Source organism: Cavia porcellus, unplaced genomic scaffold (assembly GCF_034190915.1).
Source record: "Cavia porcellus strain 051 isolate PalLab524CR breed Dunkin Hartley unplaced genomic scaffold, mCavPor4.1 scaffold_32, whole genome shotgun sequence".
NCBI classification, from domain to species: Eukaryota; Metazoa; Chordata; class Mammalia; order Rodentia; family Caviidae; genus Cavia; species Cavia porcellus.
In genome coordinates, this window is record NW_026947515.1 from 44,648,849 (window position 1) to 44,675,759 (window position 26,911).

General features: G+C 51.9%; 1 protein-coding gene and 2 non-coding genes across 4 annotated transcripts in view; 1 reads left to right on the forward strand and 2 right to left on the reverse strand.

Annotated features, from left to right (window-relative positions):
• Window positions 1-25,329, forward strand: part of Lrrc75a (leucine rich repeat containing 75A) — a 43,635-nt gene extending 18,306 nt beyond the window's left edge. Inside the window, exons 2-4 of one of the 2 annotated variants that reach the window (XM_023563525.2) lie at window positions 11,255-11,383; window positions 21,266-21,381; window positions 23,205-25,329. In XM_023563525.2, coding sequence (XP_023419293.2) covers window positions 11,255-11,383; window positions 21,266-21,381; window positions 23,205-23,736 — 777 coding nt within the window. In that variant the 3' untranslated portion in view covers window positions 23,737-25,329. The remainder of the gene's footprint in view (window positions 1-11,254; window positions 11,384-21,265; window positions 21,382-23,204) is intronic. The other variant, XM_063242413.1, reaches the window with a different exon arrangement.
• A 324-nt stretch (window positions 25,330-25,653) lies between these two features.
• Window positions 25,654-25,724, reverse strand: LOC111755754 (small nucleolar RNA SNORD65). Its single transcript, XR_002790316.1, has one exon. It is a non-coding gene; the product is annotated as a small nucleolar RNA SNORD65 (small nucleolar RNA).
• Window positions 25,725-26,527: 803 nt separating this feature from the next.
• On the reverse strand, window positions 26,528-26,593 carry LOC111755745 (small nucleolar RNA SNORD49). The gene has a single exon (XR_002790309.1). It is a non-coding gene; the product is annotated as a small nucleolar RNA SNORD49 (small nucleolar RNA).
• Between the last annotated feature and the right edge of the window lie 318 nt (window positions 26,594-26,911).

The window sequence follows — 26,911 nt, forward strand, 5'->3', positions numbered from 1 at the left end:
AGACAAGAGGAAGAGAAAGGAGCTGAGCTCCCAGTACCCTCCCTAAGAGTCACCCCTGAGGACCAGAAGACTTCCCACCAGCCCCGCCCCCACCTCCCAGCAGCTCCAAGGCCTGAGGAGCAAGCCTTCCGCACATGAGCCTTCGGAGGACCCTTACTCGGGTCCTAGCACACCCATCAGCTACCATCTCAACCATTTTTAAGTGTGCGTTTCAGTGCATTACACACACTGACTGTTACATTGCCATCTCCAGAGGTATTTCACCCTCCAAAGTTGCACCTCTGTACCCATTAAACAGGGAGTCCCTACTCCCCCATTTTTACCCCACCCCCCAGCACCCACCCTTCCACTTTCTACCACTATGCAATGTGCCTCTCTTGGTACCCCGTAGAGAAGGAATCCTCTGGTAGCTGCCCTTCTGCGGCTGGCTTATTTCATTTAGCACACTCCTGCCAAGGTTCATCCACTTTGGAGCATGTACCAGGACCTCCTTCTCCACTTGTTTTAAATATTATACTGAGCTGAGAGCCCTCTTGGGGCAGGCAATCCCGCAGGAATGTTTCTGGCCTGAGCAGAAACAGACGATTAAGCAGAGCATTTGGGGGACACTGATCCCCACAGAAGTCCAGGTCTGGCGGTGATGGAGAGATTATGTCTGACCATGTGGTCCCAGGTTGCCCACTCTGTGGTCTGGACTGGGGTCAGCTGCAGTGGAGGAGTCGGGGCTCTCAGCCCCCTTGCTATAACTGTGTCTCCTTTTCACCTCCTCTGCACCCTGGAAAAAAATGCCTTCCCACTCAAACTGGTATATTCATTCCTGTGACTACTGTAGCAGATCCCAAAGACACCGGTATGGATTGGGGGCCACCTGGATACACAAGGCTACGATCATGCAGAGATTGTTAAATGGGTCTCATCAGTGTGAGGCTCCAGTTGGACCTGACTCCTTTTCACGTTCTGTCTGCCTGCACCCAGGCACAAGAAATTCTACACCATGTTTCCTTTCCACAAGCCTGGTGGTCTTGACTGCCCCCCCCCCCATGTGTGACAGTCTGCAAAGACCTTTTGTCTAGGAGACACCATCTTCACAGGTCCCAGGAATGAGGACACAGGCACATCTTTTGGGACCACAATTTAAACTACTGCATCCCACATCTGTTTGTTGCTTTTTGAATGTACAGATAGTGCCACCATTCTCTCCCCTTCTAGTGACACTTCAGCCTCTGTCCTGGTTCCTATCACAGGAAGCCTCCTCTGCTCCAGCCTCTTTAATCCTGAGATGCCCTGACTTCTCTCCCTGGTGGCGTCCTCAGGCTGTGTTTCCCTAACAGCACCTGACATTTCCCGTCCTTCCCCTGGGATTCCCCTGGAAGGCAAGCCAGAATGTCACAAGGAAGGACGTGGCTGTTTGGGCACCCAGCTGCCGCCAGTGGTCCCCAGGCTTGACCTCTCCCTTGGGAGAAGCTGCCTAGGATGTGCTTGACCCAGCCCCGGTCCATTTCCTGCTTGCCCTCTGCACTCTAATAATTTCCTTCTGGGGCTGTATCTGATTACACCCTCACTAAGGAGCTCCGCATACTCAGCTATGGTGGCTGCAACGGCACAGCTGGCTACCTTTCCCGGTTAGTATTCAGAGCTGGCTGCCTCCCTCCCCTCTCCCCCGGGCTGTGTTGTTACAGAAACTGTGGAGTCATGCCTGGAGGAGGGACACTAATGCCTGCTCATTACCCATGGGGAACGGGCTTAAATCCTCTTGTTTCAAAGGGAAGAGGGGGGTGAGGGTTAAAATAGAGTGTGCCTGGCAACCAGCTCCGTGGATTCTCCCAGCACCCTTTCCCACACCTCAGGAGACCCCTCCTGACAAGACAGAAGATCTGAGAACACTGAAAACAGTCAGGTGGACGGTCTGAGAGGAACTTCTCACCATCATGGAGAGATGTGATCCAAGAAAGAACCCATCCAAGATTCCCGTACAGAATCAGAGACCTACAGGAGGTAGAAAGCCAAGTTGTCCTTCAGTCTCAGGACTCCCCACGACTGCCTGCTGCTCAGGGAGCCAGCAGTTGTGCTGGATTGTGGCTCAGTGGTAAAGCACTTGTTTTGTATATGCAGGAGCCCTGCACCGCAAACCAGAACGCCAGGCCACTGGAAGGTACCGCACAAGCGACGGCTTTGGCATAGAAAGATTGCCGCTCGCCCTCCCCACGCTGCACCTCTGCACACCTGTCTGCATCTACCTTCACTGAGAGGGAAGCTTTCAGAACCACCATGCAGGAAGTGGGAAAAGAGGGCCCAGCAAGATGTGACCGCTATCCACAGATGTCCCATGAGCTTCAGAGCTAGTGGGCTCTGCTGAGGCAGGAAAGTCCTGGGAGCACTACGGTAGATTTCCACAGACTCCCCTGGTGCACTTGTAAGGGACTGAGGCTAAGGGAGCAAGAGACGACGGCCCTGCTCAAGGTCAGAATCACGTTAGCTAATGCCCAGGGAGGGCTCCACAGCAAGCCAGAGCCTACAGAGCTGGATTCAGCCCATACCCAGGAAGACAGTGATGACAGGGACGTGCTGATAGACTTGGGTCTCCCTGATCTCGCCTTCTTTGAGTGTGAGCTACAACACCTGGATGTATTGTAAGCACTATGGAACCTCAACTCTGACCTCAACGAGATCTACAGCAAGATCCTGAAGAAATGAACTTGGTAGGAAAAGAACAAAGAGCCACAAACCAGGCCATGCTGAGCAGAGAAGAAAATCAACAGAATGAGACGGAAGGGGATTAATGAGCAAAATGAGAATTGCAAGGAAAGAAGAGCTGGCTGGTTCGAGGTCCGATTGTGGGCAGGGGGGCCCTGATGATGCCACAGAATGTGAAATCTGTGAGGTCAAAGGTGAACCTGAAACCCCCCAACAAGAAAGCATTATTGAAAGTACCCGAAAAGAGATACTGAGCAGTGATGCTGGTTTTCCCCTGGCAAATCATGCTGAAAGGCTGAAAGACACGAACTGAAGAATGACTGTTTGTAGCTGGAAAGACCCCACGCTGAAGGCGAATCCAGAGAAGACAGATTACCACTGGGCACAGGGAAGCAAAAGTGTTTAAGACCCAGCCTGGGGGTGTGATGCATGCTCATATTCCCAGCTAATCAGGAGGCCAAGGCAGGAGGACTGCTTTAGCCCGGAGCTGATGCCACCCTAGGCAGCACAGGGAGAGCCTGTTCTTCAGAGGAAAAATTTATAATTACCAGGCACGCTGCGCAGGGAGGGGACACAGCCAGGTGCATACGTGCCCTTCTCTGTTCTGTTTGCCCCTGCCTGCTTTCCGTCCTCCCTTCTTACCTTCCTCCAGTCCTCATTGGGATGACGTGCACAATATCAGTTTTACCATTTAGACAGTTTTTAATTGTATGGTTCAGCAGCATTAAGTTCATCACATTGTGCAACCCATCTCTGGACCTTTTTTAATCTTGCAAAAGTGAGATTCCGTAGCTGCTAAGCCCACCTCCCCATTCTCCTCCCCCAGCACTTAGAAAGCACCCCTGTACTCTGCCTTTGTGCATTTGACTAGTCTGAGGACCTGATCTAAAGGAAATTGTGAAATGTTTGTCCTTCTCTGACTGACGTGTTTGGCTCAGTGTAACACCCTGGGAGTTCATTCGTGTTGGAATATATGTCGGGATTTCTTTCCTTCCTAAGGCTGAATGCTATTCTATTGCATGTTTATGCAACATTTTCTTCATTCAGGCATCTATCGTAGATATTCAGGGTGCTTCCCCCTCTTGGCTGTTGTGAATATGCTGCCTTGAACTGTTAAGGTAGCTCTATGGGACCCTGGGTCTGCTCAGCTTTCAAGTCACTAGGAGAAGATACCAATACTACAGTTTCAAGGAGACATTCAAGTCTCATCTTCAGCGGTGTCGGTTGGTGATTGGCGGGCTCTGAGGCAGAAACTTCACGGAGACGGTTCATGCAGAAGAAAGCTGCTCCCCCCAGGGCAGCCGGAAGCAGAGATATTGAGCAAGAGCCAGAGAGAAACAGCGACCCTTCCAAGGTCCTTCCCCGGGTCACCCCTCCTCCCCTGGCCCTCCCTCCTAACAGCACGTTTGCCACGGACACCAGTGGATGCACCCACCAGTGAGGACAGTGCCCCATGTCCACTCACTTTCCAAAATTACCGCCTCTGAACAAACGAGGTTTGGAGTGGGCACTTCATATCCAAACCACAGCACACTGCCGTCAGGTCTCTGAGCTGTGGACCCAGGAGTGAAATCACTAGATCGTGTAGTGGTCCTGTGTTCAGTATTTTGAGACACTGCCTACTGTCCTCTATGGGGCTGCACCATTTCACATTCCTGCCACAGTGGAGAGACTTTCCAGGTTCCCTGCCTGTCAGCCAACTCTTATTTGGTGTATGGGGGGGGGGGGTTGCTTCTTAGGTCTGAAAACTGGAAAACTGAGAGACTGATTTGTGTTTGAAGCGAAGATTCAGGTGCTAAGAGGGTTTCTGGGGTGGCAGTAAGAAACTGAAGCACAGTTGGGGTGACTGGAGAGGTATGAGGAAGGGGTTTTAGGAATCTGGAGACATCATGAATGGGGTGTCCGTCTGATGACCTCCAGAGACTGCTGTAAAGTGGTCACCTGTGTATTAGGCTGTGTTGTGTGCTGAGATGATGTTCTGGGAAGCCAACAGTGTGTTGGCATCTTCCAGGACACACAGCTGGAGCTTAGTGGCAAAAACAGGCCTGCAGGAGCCTAGGCTTGAGAAAGGAGCTAAAGAAACCATCCAACAACCTCAGAGCCATCTGCAGGACTCAGCACTGGAGGGCAGCCAAGTAATGTATGCAATATTTTGAGGAGCGTTTGTATCAAGCAGGTTGTCTTCCAGTGTGGTGTCAGCCTAAAGGACTGTTCTCGAGCTCAGAAATGAAGCCATCCTTGTGTCCCTTCTGGAGGAAAGAAGGGACTAGTGCCTGATGCTCCAGCAGTGCAGGAACACAAAGCAGAGCTGTGAGTCTAATACTGAGGAGGTATTGAACAAAGGCAGCGATGGTCGTGCACACTCAGGGCAAGTGGGGCACACACGTGTGCAAACCCACCTGCAAAATGCCAAAATTTGTTCATTCATGGCATCATGTTCATATTTTTAAAAATAGTAATACTAGAGTAATCTGGGTCTAAAAATCCCATCCTACCAACAAAGGAAGGGAAGGGAGCCCGCACACAGGCAAATGCTGAAACTCCATGGTGACCTCGACCCCAGCCTTTTCTAGGTCATCACTGTCACTTGACTGTGGTTTGTGCTCACCAATACTCATGTGGAAGCTGAGCGTGCTGGCACACGCCTGTGATCCCGGGCTCTGGGGGCTGAGGCAGGAAAATTGCTGCCTGTGCTGTGTAGTGAGTTCAAGGCCAACCTGAGCTGCGTAGTGAGAATCTGTCTCAAACAAAACAAGAAACTCAGATTGTTGCCAGTGTCGCAGAAATGGGCCCTTTATGCGGGATTAATATTTTTCTTGAGAGTCTGGATTAGTTCTCATGGGGCTAGATTAGTTCCTCCCAGTGCAGGTAATTTAAACGTTTGTTATCCTCCCCCCACCCCACGTTCCAGGTGGCTGTGCTCACCAGTGCCCCCTGCCATGTGGCATCATCTGCCATCTGACCCACTGGGCGGCCCTGGCCCAGTCTTCCCTTTCCCACTCTCCTGAACTGAGTTAACTATCAGCATTTTTTCTTCATAAATGATCCAGTCTTGGGTATTCTGTTACAGCAGCAGAAAACCAATAGAGAAAGTCAGTTCCTGGGATTCTTATTGCCATTGCTTACCAGGTAGAAAGTCCAGGACCCAGTCCCTTGGGTCAGTGTTCCTCCTCCTCCTCCTCCCAGACACCAGCTCCTGGGTCCCCTTACCACTGCCACATAAGCTGTGCCTGCGTAGACAGGAGCCTCCTTAGAGTAAAGGGAGACAGGAGAGACAAAGCCATCTGGGTCTCCACAGGAGTGTTTCCAAGACCCAGAAGGAAGACCTGGGATGCTAAACCCTCTCCAGGGAATCCCCTGGCCTAACCCCGGCCCTCACCCACTGTTACCCCCTTTCTCCCAGAATAATACACTGTTCTAACCCAGTGGCTTGCAGAACAATTTTTTTATATCAGGATCCCTTTATATTCTTCAAAGCTGTGAAAGACTTCAAAGAGTTTTCCTTTATATTGATCATATCTAGTGCTAACTACACTATTGGAAATTAAAACCAGAGGATTTTAAAATTTTATTTATATTTATTGACTTGTTTAAATTAATAAGAAAGCCTGGCATAGTGGTGCACACTTATAATGCCAGTACTTGGGAGGCTGAGGCAGGAGGATTGCTTTGAGTTCAAAGCCAGCTTAGGCTACAAACTAAGTTCAAGGCCAGCCTGCACTACATAGTGAAACCCTGTCTGGCTAAGATGAAAAGGGGCTGGGGATGCAGCTCAGTGGCACGAGTGAGGTCATGAGTTCAACTGCTGATACAAAAAAAAAAAAAACCAGAGAAGAAACTAAGTGGTTTCCGGGTTCCTTAGTGGTATATGTTTGGGAACTGGTTTATAGTTATAGAATTATTTCTTGGATGACAAAGATGTTCTAAATTTGATTGAGGTGATCATTGTACAAATCTGCAAACATTCTTTAAAAGTTTTAAATTTTGTACTTTCCCTCGAGTACATGAAACATGTGCTCTATCAGTCAAACCAGGACTCTCCACTTTTTGGTTTGTGTGATATGTGAATTACACCTCAATAAAGCTGTTTTGTTAATTGAAAATTAAATTAATACATACAGGAGAAATAAATTTTTACAGAAATAGTTTTCCATCAGAAAATAAACATGGGGAGCATCTTTTTTTCTAAGGCAAGTCTCACTGTGTTGCCCAGGCTGGGCTGAGACTTGTTCTCCTCCTGACTCAGCCTCCCAGATTTCGGATACATTGTAGGATTGCAGAAATGCACCACCACCTCCGCTTGGTTGTTATGAATCTCTAATGTTTTCCAAGAAGACAGCGGGATTCTCAGACCTGGTGCTTCTGCATGCATCCTCTTGTAGCAGACTATTTTGGTTGATGCCTGTGAGGAGAATCCAGCGTTACATGGATTACATACTTGTAGAAATGGCCCTTGCAGAGCCGTCCCCCAGCACCACGGTCTCTAAGGTCTCCCCACTCTGAGGTGGGTTGGTTGGTTGGTTTTGTGATGGTGCTAGGGATTGAACTTAGGGCCTTCACACTCTGATGTTGTCTTTTTTTAATATTTATGTTAAAAGAAGATCTTGCTAAATCACTAAATTGCCCTAGTTGAGCTTGGATTTGCATCCTCCTGCCTCAGCTTCTCAGAGTATTTGGGATTACAGGGCTGCTCCACCACCCCCAGCTTCCCTGAGGGCTTTAGACCTCATTTTGGGTATGCTGTTCTGACTTCCCGGGTGAATCTGTGTTGTTTTCAGCACCAGGAATGGAACCCAGGGCCTCCCTGTGCTAGGTAACTGCTCTCCATCTCCACCCCACCCCCTGATGACTTTCTGAAACCTCTGTTCCCTGACCCCTCTCGTCCCTTTGCAACAAGTCTTCAAACCTGGTTATTGCAGCTTGGGTCACCTGTAAGCCTGTGTCAAGGAGCATCTGGTGACTGCCCAGCTCGGCCAGGCCTCCAAGAGTGGTCCCCACAGGAGTGACTCTTTGCACTTCCAGATTAATAATAAGCTCCCAGACCTCTGATAAGCAGCTGCTGTGTCCACAGTTCCCAGAGAGGGTGCTGTTTACCCACAGTGAGGAAGATGGGCTTGACCTCAGGGCCCCATCTTTGCGTGGCACACCAGCCACTCCAAGGCTGGCGCTGTAGGGGCCACATCTCGATTTGATTATTCCAATGCGTCCCTCATGCACAGAGCAGGCACCACACCAAGGCAGAGCAGAACTCAAGACGCCCCTCGGGGCGACACTGGCCCAGCTGTGGGTGCAGAGTCAGAGAGGAGCCTGGCTTCTGGGGCTGAGGTCTCCTGGATACCCTGAGGATCTGCCTGCCCCTCTGCCTCCCACCCAGCCCCAGGGGTGGCCACTGATTGGAGGTGACAGTCACCTCCAGTAAACATTCTTAGCCAAAGGAGTACAAGAGGGCACCAGGTCCTCAGGATGAAGTGCCCTAAAACAGCACTAGCATTCTGTGGACTTAGGCGGGGTCTGAGTAAAGCAATCAAGTATGCAGCAGCCTTTGCTCAGCCCCTGTCTGGTGTCACCTGTGTCACCTGTGGCTGCCTTGCCCACCCCAGCTGTAATTCATGGCAGGGCGCTGGTGTCCCTCATGTCCCCGGAGAACGCCCTTCCTCTTCTCTCCCACCCTTCTTTCCTTTCTCCAGCCTCAGTAAGCCGCAAACCACGGAGCAGACAGCGCTCCTGAGAGAGGGCAGCTCTGTCAGCGCCAGGGCACCCCGGGTGATGGACAGGAGCAAGGAACTCTGGGAGAGGGCTCTGGGAGGACAGCTTGGGATCTTCTCAGCCCTGCCCTCCTGGGCTAGCAGTGGGCTTTCTAGGGCCTTCCGGGATGGAGTGACCTGGACTAACCTGGAACTGGAGGGGTCTGGGAAGATGGGGACTGTCAGGGACACGGGAAGCCCAAAACACCATCTCTCCAGTCTTGGGCTTTCCAACTTCTTTTTGGCAGCACAGCTACGTTTGTTTGTTTGATTGTTTTTCTTTGTTTGAAAATGAACCGCTCTGCTCATATCTTACTGGCTCCCTCTGAGCTACCCCTGTCCACCCCATGCCCACCTCCTGCCCAAGAGCTCGGGAACTATTTAGGAACTCCTTTTGCCCTGTGCCTACTCACTTCACAGATGGGGAAACAGTTCCCAAGAAGTGATCTCTGGCCCACAGACTTACAGGGAGTTGGGGTCCACCCACAGCCTGTGACCACTAGGTGTCAGGGCTGCACCCACAGGAAGGGGGTGCACAGGGGCAAAGCAGAGGAGGGATGAAGGCTGGCTTTGACTTGACAGCCACAGAGGAGCAGCCCAGCTGGCAACAGACTGTGAAAGAAAACAACCCCATGCCTCTGACCTCTACCTTTGGGAATCACCACCTCCCCGCCTCTAGGTAGGGGAGCCTAGAGCTGTAAGCTGTGAGAAGCTGGATGCTGGGCCACGGTCCTGTGACCACACAGCCTGCTGAGACCCTGCCACATATGCCCTTTGCCTTGGGGCTCTCTTGTGTCTCCAGCCCCAGCCTTCCTCTGCCCACAGGGCAGGGCATGTGTGTGCCCACTGCTGGGTAATAGCGTGTGTCCTAGGAACCCATGTGTCCACACAGCCCAGACCATGAGGGCAGCATGGACTCGTGTACCGCCAAGGTCCCTGTCCTGCCAGCTTCCCGCGTTTTTCTGGACAGTTCATGGCTTTAGAAACATCAGGTGGATCTGTAGTGTAGAAAGGGGTTAAGACTGGTTACAGAGGGAGTGAAGGCCTCGGTGTCCTAGGAGAATCCCGGAGAGGGGAGAGAGGAGAGGAGAAGGTCAGGGGAACAGTTCTCGTGGGCACTGACATCCCTGCCAAACGCTTTGCCCAGGTTACTTGGCTTTGTCCTGCTGGCTTGTGCTGCTGGGTGACTGATGCCTGTTACAGATGAGAAAACTCGAACTTGGCAGTGGTAGGCAGCTCAGCTCAGGATGCAGCACAGCAAACCAAGCCAGAAGGGACAGAAGTCGAGGCAGGTGCTGTCCCTGCTTCTGCGGGGACCCTGCTCCAGACCTCAGCAACCAGTGATTCAGAAGCCACCTCCACAGAGCCATCACCACACTCCTGGTCTCCCGCACTGTTTCAGCAGCCAGAGACCCTGCCAGGGGCACTGAAGTTGCCTCCAAGTTTCGTTTCTGCAAAATAGGAAATAAAGCTCCCAAGCCGGCCCCTTCTTAAAGCTAAAATGAAGGGATGGAGAACAGAATACATGCAGGAGACCCTGGATGTTATCCCTGGGGCCTGGCATATAAAAAAAGAAAGACTAAAGGAACAGAAATCTTCCTGGATGGTGGCATATGCCCGTAGTGACAGCTGGTCAGGAGACTGAGGCAGAGAATCAGGAGTTCAAGGCCATTATGGGAATCTAGCAAGATCTTCAGTCGAAGCTGGCCTTGGTAGTACAGGCCTGTGATCCCAGCAGTCTGGGAGACTGAGGCAGGAGGATCACAAGTTCTAGCCCAGCCTGAGCCACTCAGTGAGACTGAGTCAAAACAGAAAGTGAAACAGGGAGGGGAGGGCTAGGAACACAGTTTACTGAGGAGGCTGTGAGTTTGATCCCCGCTACCCCACATACACACACACAGGAAAAACAGAAATGTGCATATTTCTATGGGCAGAATTTTGGTAGAAGACGGTACTATACCCTGAGCAGGGCTTGCTCATTCAGACTCTCTGTGGGTCTGTGTATTTCCAAGGATAAAGGTGTCGCTTCCCTCCAGTGCACGGGGGACACCGCCAGCTCCTGGAACCAGGCTGTGAGCTGCTGAGAGGAAAGTTAGAGAGGGTTTCTGCCTCTGCGGTTTCCTCAGATGCCAAGGTGCCCGATGTTGGACACCACCTCCCTAATCGCCATCATCCCCAGACTCGAGTCCCTCAGCCCGGAGGAGCCTCTGTTCCTGTGGTCCTCGGCTCCACCCACTTGGTGCTGCTCACACCATCCTCCTCCCCTCCATGACAAGGACACCACTGTGCACCCTCCTGGGGCCCTGGGGGGCTTCCTCCCGGGGACCTGGCAGCTTCTCCTTAGGGTCCCACAACTCAAAACCTCCAGGGCAAGGACGCTGAAGCTGGGCTGTCTACAGTGGGAACACAGGCAAAGACTGGCAGTCAGTCACCTCACAGGCAGGGAGCTTTCCACACTACACCCCCATGGAGGTGCAGCCACTGGGCTGAGACCCGCCATCCTTGGCTTCATGGTTGGGGAAACCCAGAGGTGAAGCCCAGAAGCTGGGGAGGGGTTCATAATCCAGGGCCTGCAGGAGCCACAGAGCCTGCAGATGCCAGTGTGGGTGCCCCCTCGTCCTCTGCTGGGAGATACAGAGTCAGGGACTTTACCTGGTCCTCTGTAGGATGTCCTGTAGCTTCCTCCTTCAAGGGATCTGAGGGAGGCTGAGCTGCCTCCAGGGAGCTGCACCTGCTACTCTGGGGTCACAGGGGAGTTGGATGGCACTTGACCCGGCTGCCCACCTCTCACCTCTGGGCTTCCTCTGCTCTTGCAGGACCTGGGCATGGAGTCGACCTCCCTGGACGATGTCCTCTATCGCTATGCCAGCTTCCGGAACCTGGTGGACCCCATCACACATGACCTCATCATCAGCCTGGCACGCTACATCCACTGCCCTAAGCCGGTAGGGCAGCTGTGGCCTAAGCAGCCTGGCCCTGGGGTGTGAGGTGGGCGCATTTTTGGGCAGAGTCTTGCAGGGTGTAAGGAAGAAAAGCCCCTTCCTTTAAAGAGCAAGCAGGTGGGCTTGAGGCAATTCCTACTGGGAGCATCAACCCACAAAGGCTTTGTTGGGCCCATGGATAAATTCACTGTCAACATTTTAAAAAATAACACTTGATATACTCTTCATATACTGATGATCTGAAAAAGAGTAGGAACTCCAGCACCGTGTGGCCTTCATTCCTACCGCAGCGTAAAGCAGATTGTCACATCACCCCCACCACCCCAGTCTTCCTGTCTGATCCCCAATAGCACAGTAGGAAAAATTCTGGGGTTCTCCAGGCCCCAAGACTGCTCTTCAACCCCTGCTTGGGAGCTCTTGTCTATGGTTTGGTTCCTTCCTTCCCATCCCTCAGTTTCCAGCAGCTTCCAAAACAAGCAATTACTTTGTGGCAGCACAGGAGGCCAGAGCAGCACGGACAGGTAAAGAGGGACGCATCCCACCTCAGAGCTGGATCCTGCGGAGAGCTGGAGGGACGGTCTCCGGGCCCTCCCCCCCTCAGCAAGGGCACATACCTGACCGCAATCACCCTGAAGTTGCAGCTTGTTCAGGGCAAAAGAGACTCCTGGGACTGACCCCATCTCTGGCTTCCTCTGCCCCCTTTTCTTGGCTTCTGGGGCTGCCAGTGCCAAAACTCTGAGCTAAAGCAAGCAGTGAGAGGCTGGGAATTAGGAGACCTGAGGTCAGCAAACAGCGGCAATATTGGGCTCCAGTAAAGCCCAGAGCTGGGGTTGGCAGGCGGACACCTGGAGGTGCAGGGGAGAGGAGCTGTGGGGTCTAGGCCACAGGAAGCACTCAGCTGAGACTCGGCCATGCCCAGCCTCTCAGGCCTGCACAGGCCTGGGGAAACAGGAAGGGTCCACACTGCTGGTGGGTCTTGTGTTGCAAGTGTTAGACCCCTGTCTTTTCCAGAAGACAAATTGAAATGCCTTAGGATGAAGAAGTGACAAGTATGGCCAGGGATTTAGCTCAGGGGCATAAGCACCTGCCTGGGGAGCATGAGGAGGTCCTGAGTTCAATCCCTAGCACCAAAAAAAAAAAAAAAAAAGACAGAGACAAATCTGGTTTTGCTCTCCACTGTCTCCCTAGTATAGGACACATGAATAATAAACATTAATAAAATGTTAGTAGAGGATCAAACGAGTGAACTGAATGCTTACTACATATGAGGCACCAGATAAAGGGCTACATAAAAAAAAAAAAAAAAAAAGAAAAGAAAACCTCTAAAGTAGCACCTTCAGAAGTCACAGTCTAGTCCAGGAACTGATTTAGCCAACTGTGGAGACAGGAGCTGAAAAGCGCCCTGTGTTTATGGTATGCGGTGCATTCCACATGCCAGGGAGTTCACACCCACACACCTGGGCCCAGGACAGGAGAGGGGGGCCCAGGAGAGGAGTGAGAATGAACACTGCACCCCGAGAGCCTTCTCAGAGAACAAAATTGTTTGAAAAGCATGGATCAAATCTCAGCCAAGAGAAAATGCACACAGGAAAAAGACCTTTATTAACAATTCTGAGCAAGACCTGAGGCACTGGAAATGCAGAGCCAAGGAATCAAAGGTAGCCAAGCCACACAGAGGATTTGGGGACAGGCGGGAGGGCGGCAGGGGGAAGGGGCTGCAAAGGCAGGGGCAGCCAGGCTCTGCTGGACTCCTGACGGCCAGTGAGCCACAGAAACATAAAAGGAGCCTCAAGAATGCTGCTCTAGCAGAGTGCCATAGGCCAGGGGGGCTTATAAATAACAGAAAGTGTCCTGCCAGGGAGGCTGAGGCAGCAAGATCACAAGTTAAATGCCAGCCGGGCAAATTAGCAAGACTCAGTCTCATCATCTAAAACGGTGGAAATGCAGGTCAGTACCACAGTGTTTGCCTAGCCTGAGCCAGGCCCTGAGTTCAATCACCAGGACCAGGAAAAGAAGGACTTTTCCTCATTATTCTGGAGAATAAAGTCCAAGTCCAGGGTGTCTGGTGAGAGCCCTCTTCTTGGTAGCAGACAACCACCTTCTTGATTCGCTGTGCACTAGAAAGAGGCCCTGAGAATCCGCTGGCCTCCTGTTTTGAAGGCCACTGTCAGGCTCCACCTTCACGACCTGACTGCCTCCCTGAGGCCCCACCTCCTAACTTTTGAGGATAACAGGAACCCTCAGTCCATTGCACAGTGTGATCTTTCTCATGTCACTTGATTCCCTAAACTGTTTTCCTCAATGATAAAAAATAATCTTTCCTGCCAGGCTACTTGGAAGTTAAAGGGGACGATTAGCCAAGTGCGGTGGTGCAATTCCTGTGCTCTGGGAGGCTGAGGCAGGAAGAACACAAGCCCTAGTCCTGCTCGGGCAGGTTAAAAACTTAGCAAGACCCTGTCTCAAACTAAAAACCAAACAGGGCTGGAGATATAACCAGTGCAAAGGCTCTGAGCTCAAGCTTCAAGCCCCAATACCAGAGAGACAGGAGAGAGGGGAGAGACAGGAAGGGGGGGGGGATCAAAGGAGAGGGAAGAAGACAAGGGAGGGCAGGGAGGACGGAGAGAGAGACAGAGATCACAAGAGACACTGGCATGTGTCTGGCACACCCGACCTCGGTGCTGAGAAGCCAGGTGATCACTGACAGGCCAGTGAGCATCTCCTGCACGCTGGCTGTGTGCTCACGCCCAGCAGGTCTGCTTTGGAGTTGTCAGCCATGAAGGCAGGGCCCTGCTGCTGGGTCTTAAAGCAGTTTGACAGAGATTTCAAAGCCACTAGAGTAGGCTCTGCTCATAGAAACCCAGGCCTGTAGGCCTGTAGGTCTCCTGCCTTGCCTAAGGCCATGTGTCAGGAGAGACTCTCTTGAAGGACTTTCCCAAGGAGGAAGAGGCTGGGGTGGGAGGTGCTAACCACAGGATCCTATAGCTGATGACATGGACAGCCCTACTCGGCCACCCGGGCTGGCCCAGGACTGAGAGGGTCTTCCCCTTCTGACCTCTGCATCTGACAAGCTCCCAGCATCCCAGGTCCTGGGCCTGGAAGTTGGAGGCAGAGGCATTAGCTCCAGGATGGGTGTCCATCAGCAATGAGGTGGGAGGAAAGGAAACAGCTCCCCCTGCCCAGTCTCACTGGGCAGCACCAGAGGACTGACAGGCTTCCCACTGCTAAGGTGGCAGCCTTGGAAGAAGCCTGGGGAGCCTCAGCCACCAGTGAGGCAGGGGCTGGGCCTATGCACCCAGGTGAAGGGCTGCAGGCAGGACGTAGATTCCTCGGGCACATCTATGGCCCTGACCTAAATGTGCCCTGCTGGCCTGCGGAGGGCACTGAAAATGAGCCAGAGTTACTGGTCTTCAACCTGCCATTTCTCTCTGTCTCTGGCGCTTTTTCCTTCTGCCAAACCTGCCTCTAGAGCTCCTGAAAAGCCTCTGACTGGACTCCTGGCCTCCACTGTTACCTTCCTACTTCCTGTACCCTGGGGAGCTCCAGAGGGTCATTCATGCCACAGTTACCCTGGAACGTACAGGGAGCTCACTGAAAACCTTCCGTGTCACGCCGTGGTTTAATAAATGCCCAGCTCCAGGGCCCAGGGTGTGGCTCAGTGGCAGAGCGCTTCCTCCTCTGTGAGGGGCTGGGTTCCATCCCCTGCCCCACAAAAACAAACCAAACTCTCCATATCTTTGTTCTGACCTGGCCCACTCTAGATGGCCACACTCAGCCCCAACCACGTGAGCCTTCTGTCTGGAACAGCACCGGCCTCCTCTGCCTGTGCATCCTTCTGAGGCCACCTGAGCCCTGTTGTCCTTGCAGAACCCACTTACTACCAGCCTACCTCAGGGCTCCCTTCTGCTTTGTCTCCTTATTGCTTCATTTATTTCTCTCTTCCATTTCCTGCTGCCTGAAGTTACCCTGCTGATTGTGCTAATAAGCTTCCATTGCTGTGCTAAACACCTGAGATAATTAATTTAAACAGAAGAAAAGCTTTTTTTAGCTCTCACTTCTGGAAGTTTCAATCATTGAACATTTGCTTTGGGAAGCAACAGGAGCACTGGGCTAGGTGTCCTGTCCACCTCCTGGCCAGGAGTAAAGGAAGGGAAGGTGCTGGGCCCCGTTTCCCCCTTTGGAGGCCCATCCTCAGTGAGCTGAGACCTCCTAGTCGGCCCACCTATTAAAGGTTCCACCCCTTCCCAAGAGAACCCAGCTGGGGGTGAGCCTTTGGCACACTGGGTTTGGGGGGACATTGAATGCAAATGATAGTGCTTATGTGTTGGCTACTCTAGAGGGTCCTATGTCTTGATCGCAGATACATCCTGAGCCAGGCAGGAAACAGGAAGCACATTCCACTGGGAATTTTTAAAGAGCTATAGACAAGATGAAGGAAATCAGCAGGGAACACTGAGACACCCCGAGACCCCAGCAGCAGGAAAGTGTTAGCACTGAGGGGCAGCTGCAGGAGCAGTGAGCTGGAGCCAGGGTAAGATCGCTGTTTCCAGACCAGGCACCTCATCTGCTGCTGTGGAACAAAAGACCCAAAACTCGGGGCTGGAAACAGTGAGTGTGAAGATGAGCACAGTGGCCTCCTCCTGTGAGCCCTGCTACTCAGGAGGCTGAGGCAGAAGGACCCCAGGAGCCCAGGAGTTTGAGACCAACTTGGGGAACAGAGCAACCTCTCCCTCCCTCCCTCCTCAATTCTCTCTCTCTCTCTGAATCAGACCTTAATTATTGTACAATTGGCATAGGTCAAGAATTCATTCAGGCAGGAGCAATTTAGATAATTCTAGCTTACAATCTCTCAAAACATTGGTCAGGGACTGAGGATGTAGCTCAGTGACAGTGTTTTCCTAGCACGGGTGAGACCCTGGGTGCCATCACTGTACTGACACAGAAAAAAAAAATATACTGATCAGGGCTGCAAATCCCCAAAGGCTTGATGAAAATTACCTGGTCCACTTTCAAGATGACATGTTAGGGGGTTGGCAGGAGGGTTCCATCCTTGCCATGTAGGTCTCTTGAATGTCTTCACATCCTGATAGCAACTCATTGCAAAGAAGGAGGCAAAAGCCAGGGTACCGGGCTGGGGGTTTAGCTCAGTGGCATCAGCGCCTGCCTTGCAAGCCTGCACTCATGAGTTTGTTTGTTTTTGTTTTTGTTTTGGGTCTTTTTGAGACATGGTCTCACTATGCAGTGCAGGCTGGTCTTGAGCTCACTTTGTAGCCCAGGCTGGTCTCGAACTGCAACTCCTCCTGCCTCAGCCTCCCAAGTGCTGGGATTAGAGGTTTAAGCCACCACGCCTGGCACAGTCATGAGTTTGATCCCCAGTACCTAAAAAAAAAAAAGCCAGTGTACCCTTCATGACCCCGGCCCAGCAGTCACAAACTATCACTTCTGCCATCTCTGATTCTGTTCGGTGTGCGCTCTCTGCAAATCCATGGTGACCAGCATATAGTACACACACTAGGCAATAAGGATCTGGGTAATGCCTGAATGAATCTATGAACGATGGGAGGCTGTGAGTGGAGGACTGTGCTTGCTGGGATCCTGGCTGCCATTACGAAGGTGCCTGGGGAATGACAGTAGGAGATGGGGCCACTGACAGCTGAGAGAGGGAGCAGTAGCGTGGGGCTGCTCCTGGATGGGCCTACAGGTCTACCTGGAGCATCTTTCCAACAAGTCCCTGAGAAGTCCCCCCAACAGATGCTTCCCCAGGGCCTCCAGCATTGTCACTAGGCAGCACCCCAGAGGAAGCAGTGCTCAGCCCCCCCAGGTGCACCATACCCACCTCCGTGCTCACCTCCCTTCCCCATGGGCAGAGGAGAACTGTGGAGCTGACACTTCACACTTCCATTAAGCCACTGTCACAACTCACAGAAGTGCACTCAGGCCACTTAAGTGAGGAAGGGAATTTGTCCTACAGATACTGCAATGTCCACGCACCCAAAGGCAGGCCAGCTTGAAGGACGTACTAGAAACAGGCAACTGTGGTGCAGAGGTCTGTCCCTGCCCCCTCCCTGCTGCCATGTCCTCTGGAGACTCCTTTCCCACACTGCCCAGGCAGTAGGGAACAGGGCTGCTCCTGGCCTCCCATTTACGGTCAGGGTGGAGGGCCCCAGAGGAGTCTGGACAGGGGGTGTGTTGGTGTCATATTCAGGTTCTGGGGAGAGGACAGGCCCTCTGCAGCTGATCAGGACCCACTGCTGGACAAGCCAGGAACTTAGAAGCAAGTTCCGGTTGCCCAAAGGGTAGCACCACCAGGAGAAGGAAGTTAACAGAGGTGAGGGGTGCTGGGCACAGGCCACGTGGACATGAGTCACCTGGGGCACCAGTGTCACAAGCTGGTGGGCAGGGGTTGCACAAGGCATGGCTGCTTCTCACCTGGGAGACAGCCATCCCTCCACCTCAAAACACACAGATGGTGCTTCCCCCTCTTCTGCTGCCTCCTCTACTCCTCCACCTCTGGGCCAGCCCTGTCCAGTCCTGTTTTCCCCAAGAGGGAGGCCAGGAGGGGACCTGAACAGAGCAGGAGGTAGGGAGAAAATGGGTGATCTTGTTGGAGGACTTTCTCCATGCAAACGACAGAAATGCCTTGAATGCACCTGTACACAAGGCAGATTCTCCAGGGAAGGCAGAGCAGAGAGCAGAATGGTGGTGCAGCTCTGAGCCAGGTGATGTAGGGTGAGTCCTGATTCCATCCTGCAAGTTATATCTTGAACTTCTTTGTACCTCAGTTCCCTCATCTGTGAAGTGGGGATGTTAGGGTTGATGTGAGGTCCAGGACTGTAGTGAGGTCACACATGCAGTGCAGAGAGGAAACACCTAATGTGTCGCACTTGAGCAAATAAATATACACGATACATGTCTGGGCACAGAGCTCAGCAAAACAAACGCACTGCTGTGAAATCATTTACTCACCTTTAGTGCCAGCTCAACTCTATTACCCTGTGTAACTGCATCTGTTGCCCCAGTTTAGCAAGTGAAAAGGCTGGGGTTCCCTGCATCTCCATGGTAGCAAGAGCCCCTCAGTCCGTGCCTCGTTCACGGCTGCCCCCCTGTGGCACAAGTGGTGCATTGAACCCTTTCTTCCTGCTTTGTTTCTCTCTTATGAGCTGCCTTGGCATAGAGGTTGGAGGAAAGGTCACCCAGATTGGGGAAACCCGTGGAATTAGCTGAGCTCAGTTCTCAGCTTTGGATGACATGCAACTCTCATTCCCGCGGAATCTCGGAGTGATCCCTCCTGATCCCCCGTACTGATCCTGATAGTCTTTAAATCATTTTAGCTGATGCCTCTCCACTTTGGTTGCACAACAGAATCACCTGCAGAGCAGTTAAAGCCCTGGGCCACAGCGGTGCACCCGCGCATCCATGTTTTTAAAGCTTCCCTGACAAAGCTGGATATAGGGGTGTACCCCAGCACTCAGGAGACTGAGACAAGAGGATTCCCACAATTTAAGGCCAGCCTGGGGCTTACAATCAGTTCAAAGCCACCTTGTCGGCAAAATTTATAAAACAAAAAAAAGCTTCCAACAATTCCAAAGTGGAGGATTGTGATGCTCAATGTGCTATTTGTATTGTAATATCCCTTCTTTTTTTAATCTTTAAGGTTGGGTTTCATTATACAGTTCAGGTTGGCCTCAAACTTGCATTGATCCTCCCGTATCAGCCTTCCAAGTGCTGAGATTACAGGCATGTGCCATTCCCAGCTCATACCCCATTTTCAATTTTTTTTCTTTTTGCTCCAAAGCCAACCTTCATCCCAGCCCCCAGGATGACCTTACCCCAAGCCTGTGCTGGCCGAGGCCTTTCCTTGGAGATGCAGGGCCCTCCGAGGATGTCCTCACTGACCATCCTCCTCCCTGGTGCCTGCAGTCTGCTCGCTCCCCTTGTCTGACTGTGCCTTCTCTGTCTCCTGGGCATCCCTCAGCTCATTCCCTGGCCAGGGGTTCACATGAGGAATGTGTCCAGACCTGTAACTCCAGGATCCTCCCACAGGATCCCTGGGAGCTTGGTTCCAGGACCCCTGGAGATACCAAAGTCCATAGATGTGCAAGTCCTTTATATTAAATGGCATCGGATTTGCACATAACCTGTACACATCCCTGGAATACTTTAAATCACCTCTACGTTACCTACCTGCTGGGACTCATGGGACTCTTGAGGTTCTTGGGGTGAAGGACCATGAGACATGGAAAAATAAAGAAGACACAAGCTGGGGTCAGGTGCGGCCCTCACTCTCCTGATGGGGAGAAGGCGCTGCTCCACCACTTGGCACCTTAATGTATACACTCTGCCTAGCCACTTGCTGGCCCGGCTGCCCTGGGCCCCTTGCCTTCTTGGAGCTGGAACAGCTCGTGTATGTGGCTTGTGTGGGCTCTCTGTGTTCTCAGGGCCTTGCTTTAGCCTCATACATGGAACAGTCTCCAGCTTCAACAGCTCCCAACATCTACCTAATACAAAGGTTAATCTGATCAGCCTCTGTAACAAAATACTACAGACCATGGCTTAATCTTATTTTTCTCACTATTCTGGGAGCCAGAAGTATAAGATAGGCAGGACTGTTTTCTTCTTATTCTTATTCTCTTATGGAGAATCTCCTTCTCCCTGTGTCCTCACAGGCTTTCCTGTGTGTCTACATCCTTATCTTTTTTGATATGGACAACGGCAGCCATCCTGGATTGCTAAATTTACCTCTTTAGAAGCCCTGTGTCCAAATGTGATCATCAACTACATTCTGATGTACTGGGGATCAAGAAGACAATGTACAGCTGGGCATGGTGACATCCACCTATACTCCCAGCACTTGGGAGCATGAGGCAGTCAGATTACCATGAGTCTGAGACCAGCCTGGGCTACATAGTGAGATCAAGACCATCCTGAATTACGAAGCAAGACTGCCTCAAAAAAAAAAAAAGAAAAGAAAAAGCTAACGTGTAAATTCTGCAGGAGGCTGAGGACTGAAGCTCATTGGTAGAGCACTTGTCTAGTATGCACAAGCCTGAGGTTTAATCTCCAGAAACACACACAGCCATTGTTGGGGACGAGATACAGTACAGCCCATAATATTCAGGCTCTCCAAGTTAAATGCTGACAGGCCAAACAGGTACTGTAGACTAATAAATTGGGCTGGGAAAGATTTGGTCTTCTTTATTTTTTTGCAGGCTTTGCTGGTTCTTTGTTTCTGGGGGGAGGGGTGTTGAGACAGGGTCTCAACCTGGCCTTGAACTCATTTTGTTACCCGGGCTGGCCTCAGACTCACAGCGATCCTCCTGCCTCAGCCTTCCGAGTGCTGGTATTATAGGAGTGTGCCACCGTGCCTGGTGGTCCTCTCACTATTTTTTTTTCTCACTTTTGAGAGAAACAAGGGTAAAAATACTTCAATCCTCTCTTCACTATGTTGAAATACAAAACCAGGGACGTTTACTAAAGGCTGTAGCCCAGCTGTCCAGAACACGCCCCTAACCCTAGCACAGAGTAGGTGCTCAGTAATATGTGCTGAGAAAGTGAGTCAGCAGCAGGGCCTGGACAGCAGGGACAGCACAGTGAATCCCTGAAGAGGGAGGCGGGCCCTCAGCTCCAGCCACTTGTTTCCAGGTCACTAAAATCTGGACTTTAACACCTCGGCTTTTCAGGGACGAGCCCACAAAAATGAAGGCCTTCGTGCAGACAGGTTTGTACCATTGCTGGTGCCCAGGGTGCCCACACCAGGCCAGCACAGCAGCCCCTGCTCAGCCTGCAGTGCTGTGCATCTTCAAGGAGACGGGCAGCGTGGGGAAGCGGCCTGGGCCTCTCCAGTTGCTGCTGATGACTCAGACACTGGGCCCTGTGGTTCCTCTGCAGGAGGCCGACGCTCTGGGCGCCATGGAGAAGCTGTGCCGCCAGCTGACCTACCACCTCAGCCCACACTCCCAGTGGAGGCGGCACCGAGGGCTGGTGAAGAGGAAGCCACAGGCCTGGTGAGCCTCAGTCCCCAGGGCAAACCTGCCCAGCCCTCACACACACTGCCAGGGCTCCCGGGGCAGGTGACTGGAAGGGCTGGAGCCCAGGAGGTGTGGGGAGAAGCCCCCAAAGGGGTGGCGGGTGGAAAAAGCAGCCAAGAGCACATTCCGGTGAGGAATGTTCAAGTGAGCAGCCCGGTGGAGCCCCCCATGGCATGCTGCACGGTTCATGACCCCTATAGGAAACAATGGGGGTGAGCCTGGAAGGCAGGCTTCCTGGAGGAGGCAGCACCCCTGCCTTCCTCACGGTGACCTCAGGGCAGAGTGGCAGGCCATCTGAGACTCTTTGGCAAGGTCTTGGTACTGCTGAGTCCACTTTACAGGACTCTGAAGCTCAGGGAGGACAGGACTGTCCTCTTCCTTCATAGTGAACACTGAGCTCCAGAGTTTCCTTCCTTTCTGAGGAGGAAAAGCAGGAAGATGGATTCTGTGCCTCCCAGCTAGACAGAGCTAGGCTAGGGAGCAGGCCAGAGTGGGGCACAGAAGACAGGAAGCCTTGGGCCCTAGTGCTGCAGGGTGGAAGAGCTCAGTCTGAGCCCTGCTGGCCCCTGCTGCCTTCTGATACACACCCGTGAATGTCCAGTTCCTTCTTCATCCAAGAGCCATGCAGGCAGGGCGACCGCTCCTCACACTTGGGTGAAATCCAGGAGGTGCCAGGTGACCACCCCTGTTCCCTCTCTGGCCTCACCTCCCAGGCTCCCTCTCCCAGCCACACTGGCCTTCCTGCTGGTTCCAGAACCTGCCACCCTCTTTCCAGCCTCAGCCTCTGCTCCTACCCTCTCACTGCTGGAACTCCCACCAAGCTCCTTGACTGCCCAGGCTCTTTCTGAGTCAGCCCCAGTGTTGCTTCCTCAGCGAGGCCATGCTGGAATGCCTCACCTCCTCAGCTGCTTACCTTCTATTTATCGCCGTTTCCCTATACAGTAAAATTAGGGCTCTTGTCCATCTTGGTCACCACTGTGACCCCAGGGCCTAGGACAGTGCCTGGTGCTCAGTAAGGGCTTGGTAGCTGTACACACTTGGAGCGGGCTGTAGGCCCCTCAGCTTCCCCTCCTGCCTGGGGTGGGAGCCTCAGGGCTCCTCTGGACACCTGGAATTTGAAGATATTGCACACAGGGGTCAGGGCCAGCAAGGGGTGGTGGCAGGGCCAATGGCCCCAGAGAAAGTAACGGGGAATAGAGAGAGCCAGCAGCCACAGATGGCACCGGGTGGCAGCACCGAGCCTGCAGAAAGCAGTGGCTGCCACCAGGCTGTGACAGCCAGCCCTGCACCCTGCCTGCAGCCACCTAGGAGTCCCCATCTTGAAAGAGAGGCCTCAGAGGCCTTTTCTGCTGCTGGTGGGGTCAGCTCAGCTGCCACTCGAGGGTAGTGAATCCAAAGCTTAACCTGTGTTTATCGCTCTCTCATCTATGGAAAAGCACTACTCTAACCTTTGTGTTTAATACTGTATTTAACTGACCGCACCACCAGCTCCTTTCTGAAGTAATTCAGTGAGGTCACAGTCCAAGCAAAGGACTTAAGATGCACGCATGCACAGGAATCACGCAGAAACACCTGGCCTTTTCCCCGGAATCTCAGGGGTGTCAGCCTTGGCCCCAGGCCCTGCCCACCCCACCCACTCGACTGAAACGGGTTCAGATGCTGTCCTGTTTCTCCTACCCCTACACTTGCTGCTTGAGCTGCACATTTTGGGCAAAACAACCCCTCAGATAGCCGAGCAAGAGCATGGTGGTAACCACCTCCCTTGCTTAAACCTTGGTATCCCTGTCCCATCTCCTCAGCCTCAAGGCGGTCCTGGCTGGAAACCCTGCAGACAACACGGTGGACCTGTCGGGCATCCCACTGACCTCCCGGGACCTGGAGCGCGTCACCGGCTACCTGCAGCGCTGCGGAGAGCAGGTGGACAGCGTGGAGCTGGGCTTCACAGGCCTCACGGATGACATGGTCCTGCAGTTGCTGCCGGCTCTCAGTGCCCTGCCCCGCCTCACCACACTGGCCCTCAACGGCAACAGGCTCACCCGGGCCCTGCTGCGGGACCTCACTGACACCCTCAAAGACCCCAGCAAGTTCCCCAGTGTCACGTGGATAGATCTGGGCAACAACGTGGACATCTTCTCCTTGCCCCAGCCCTTCCTGCTCAGCCTGCGCAAGCGTTCTCCAAAACAGGGCCAGCTGCCCACCATCCTGGAGCTTGGGGAGGGCCCAGGTGCTGGGGAGGAGGCCCGGGAAGGCACTCTGGGCCAGGACCCTGGAGGGAGCCCTGGAGTACTTGCCACAGACCACAAGGGCAAGGCAGCTGGATCTCAGACGTGACACACAACTGGAAGAGCCCACCAGAGAATTTCTAGGGTAGGAGGGCTAAGGCAGCCTGGGGCTCCTCCCAGGAGCGCTGGGGCTATTGTGCGGATCAGTCTGGGCCACAGACAAACCCCAGCACCTAAGAAGGGATTGGTGCTGAGTTCTCTCCCCACTGTAAATCTCAGCATAGCCTTGTGGCTGTTGGGACGTCATTCCCAGCTGGAGACTGCAAGAAACCCTCTCAGCTCAGCCTTTGGCCTCCCCCAGACTGCGGTTGTGGTGGAGCATAGGCTTTAGAGATGCCGGCAGCTACAGCCAATAGTATTCTAGAGCATTCTCCTAGAAGTCTCCAGGCCCAGAAGTTTTTTTCTTTGAGACAGAGTCTCTCTATATAATTCAGGTTGGCCTTGAACTCATTGTGTACCCCAGACTGGCCTGAAACTCTGAGTGATACTTGGCACATCTAGCATTTTTTCCAATTTTCCCATTAGATTCATCCCATCTCTCAAGTGCAAACACATGATCTTAACTGTGCCCCACACACAGGTTTCCTCTTCCTCATTCAATGAGCCTAGTACCTCTACCTAGGCCAAGCATAGAAGGCCCACACCCCCTTGGGGAGCCCCAACTTCCACTGGAGGCCGCCTTCCGGTGAAGATGAGTTACCTCTACTTATAGCATTATGGATGCCACCCAGCAGTGGCCAAGGTAGGCCAGGTGCCATCACAGCAAAGGCACCAGCAAACCCCAGGGCTTGCTACAGCCTCACCCCCACTGTACAGCCCTGTGATGAGCCTTGCTTCAGTCTCAGCCAAAAATAACCTACTAGCTGGGTTTCAGAACTTTTACAAATTCCTTTTCCAGCGTGAGATTACAGCTCAGCTGTGCCTGCCTGACAGTACAAGGCCCTGCATTCAATTCCTACTAGAAAAAAAAAAAAAAAAAAAAAAGTTCCCTTTTCATCTAATCTCTAATCCATACTTTGAACCCATCCCTAAAACCCAATACAGAAGGCTCAAAAAACCCTAGGACCCTCCAGACAAACTCTGGGCAGCATCTCTGTAGGTGCCTTAGAGCCCAACTCCACAAAGGTTTTATCCTTCCAGTCCCTTAACCCAATACTGGTAAAAAACCTACCAGAGTTTTAACCTGTCTGCCAACTTTTTCAATGCTCTAGACACAATTCCTAGTCTCTAGCAAAACAAAACCAGTCTTAAACCAGATTAATTTAGGACTGGGTCAAACAAAACTTCACGGGCAAAACAAAATACGGGGAGAAACACTGTACAATACTGCCAAGAACCGGCCTCTGGCATCCAGTGAATGTTCTACACAGGAAGGCAGCAAGACACACGCTGCACAAGTCCTCACCTGATACTAAGTATGGTACAGGCCACCTCAGCCACATGCTTCACAGGACAAAGCAGCACGGACTAGAATCATGAAGGGATGCCTTAAGTGCTTCACGACTGTCGCCCTTGAAAAGTCTACAGTTACATGGCAAGACGGACCACAAGTTTACAGACTTTAATGCTAATACTGTTAATACTTTATCATAGTCAAATTTAACTTTTCTCCAAATATATATTTCTAAGAATCAATACCAAAGATCATCCTTTATTGTAATAGCGTTTAATAGTATTTGTAAACATAAATTTATACAAAGACATACAAGCTCCTGTGTGCTGCGTAGGTTAATGAAAGACAGTGTGCCGTGCTGTCCTAAAAAAAAGGCCAGAGACATCAGTTCTGTTGAGAAGAAAGGGCTCTGACACAAGAGGTAAGCAGCTTGTTTCTTCCACACCAAACATTCCAGCCATTTAGATTCTCAAACAGAATCAACAGCAGCTTCAGATCCTTCACCTGCAAAGAAAGTACGTTTCAGTCTCATTTTCTGCACCCTCTAACAGTCATTCAATACTCAAAAGACATCTTCAGAAAACCCTGGGTCACCACTGCCAATCTGCCGGTAATTCCAGCTAGTTTTGGTTATTTCATCATTTGATATCCTTTTCCACAAAAACCAATTGTACAACCAGGGGCTAATTCAATCCAGGACAAATCACAGTGCAGATCAAGGCTTACCTCCTGCTGGGCTGTGCTGCTGCCAGCTCTCAAACTGCACTCCAGCACTGATCCCAAAACCTGGGGAAACAAGAGAAAGCTACAGAACGGGAAATGCCTTCCACAGCCTCTCAGTCTACAAGCTTAGTATGACCACTCTATGAACATCATCCCTCAAAACCTGCAGACAGGGCATTGTGCCAATTACTAAACCTACAAATCCCAAATAACCTCCTGAGACTTAAATCTCTACTTAGTAGGGCATCTTCAAAGTCACAAATCTATTCTTATTTCTCAAAAATGAGGAAAGCTATTTTCCTCTAAAACCTAAAGAGCAGACTAAAACCTCAGAGCAGACAATATAATTTGCTCAAGATTAAACACAGAAGTCAAATGGGAACCACTTTCTGGATAAGCATTCTTCTGGGTTCCACTGGCCCAAGAACTAGCCAAGACATGCTGGATATCCTGGCAGTAAGTTAAGGACCACACTGACATATAATAATCCTTCCAGAGACCAAAGCTTACCTGATCTAAGGCCAGTTCTCCAACAGGCTTTGAGCAAAAATTTCCCAGTGAAGCCTCTGTCCAGCAGCCTCCCACATGACTCAAGGGGCCAGTGATACTACACTGTTGGTATCCTCTGACAGTTTGCAACCTGAATGAATGTAGAAAGGTTGTCACAGTTCAGATCAACTTAATCCTGGCCAACAGCAGCAACTGCTGCAGACTTGTTGACTGCGGTCAGCCAGGAGTAGTTATCTATCGCTTCTGATGGCACTTCCTAATAAGTGGTATCATCAGAGCAGTCAAAACACTCATCACTCTCCAGCACTCTTACAACTGGAGACATGGACATCTGAAGCCAAACTAGAAGCAGAAGGTGTAGCACAGCACAAAGTTCTTGGGGGCTACATCCTCACAACCACATGTACCAAAACACCCCCGACACCTTGGGTCTGCCAATGCCTTACTTCATATATGTATAATGTATGTGTATACAAACACATATATGGAGTTTGATCTTGCTGTACTGGGACTGAACCCAGGGGTCCTGCATGATACCAAGGCAAGACCTCTAACACTGAACTACATTCGGGCAAAAAAAGAGCCTAGTTTTTAATGT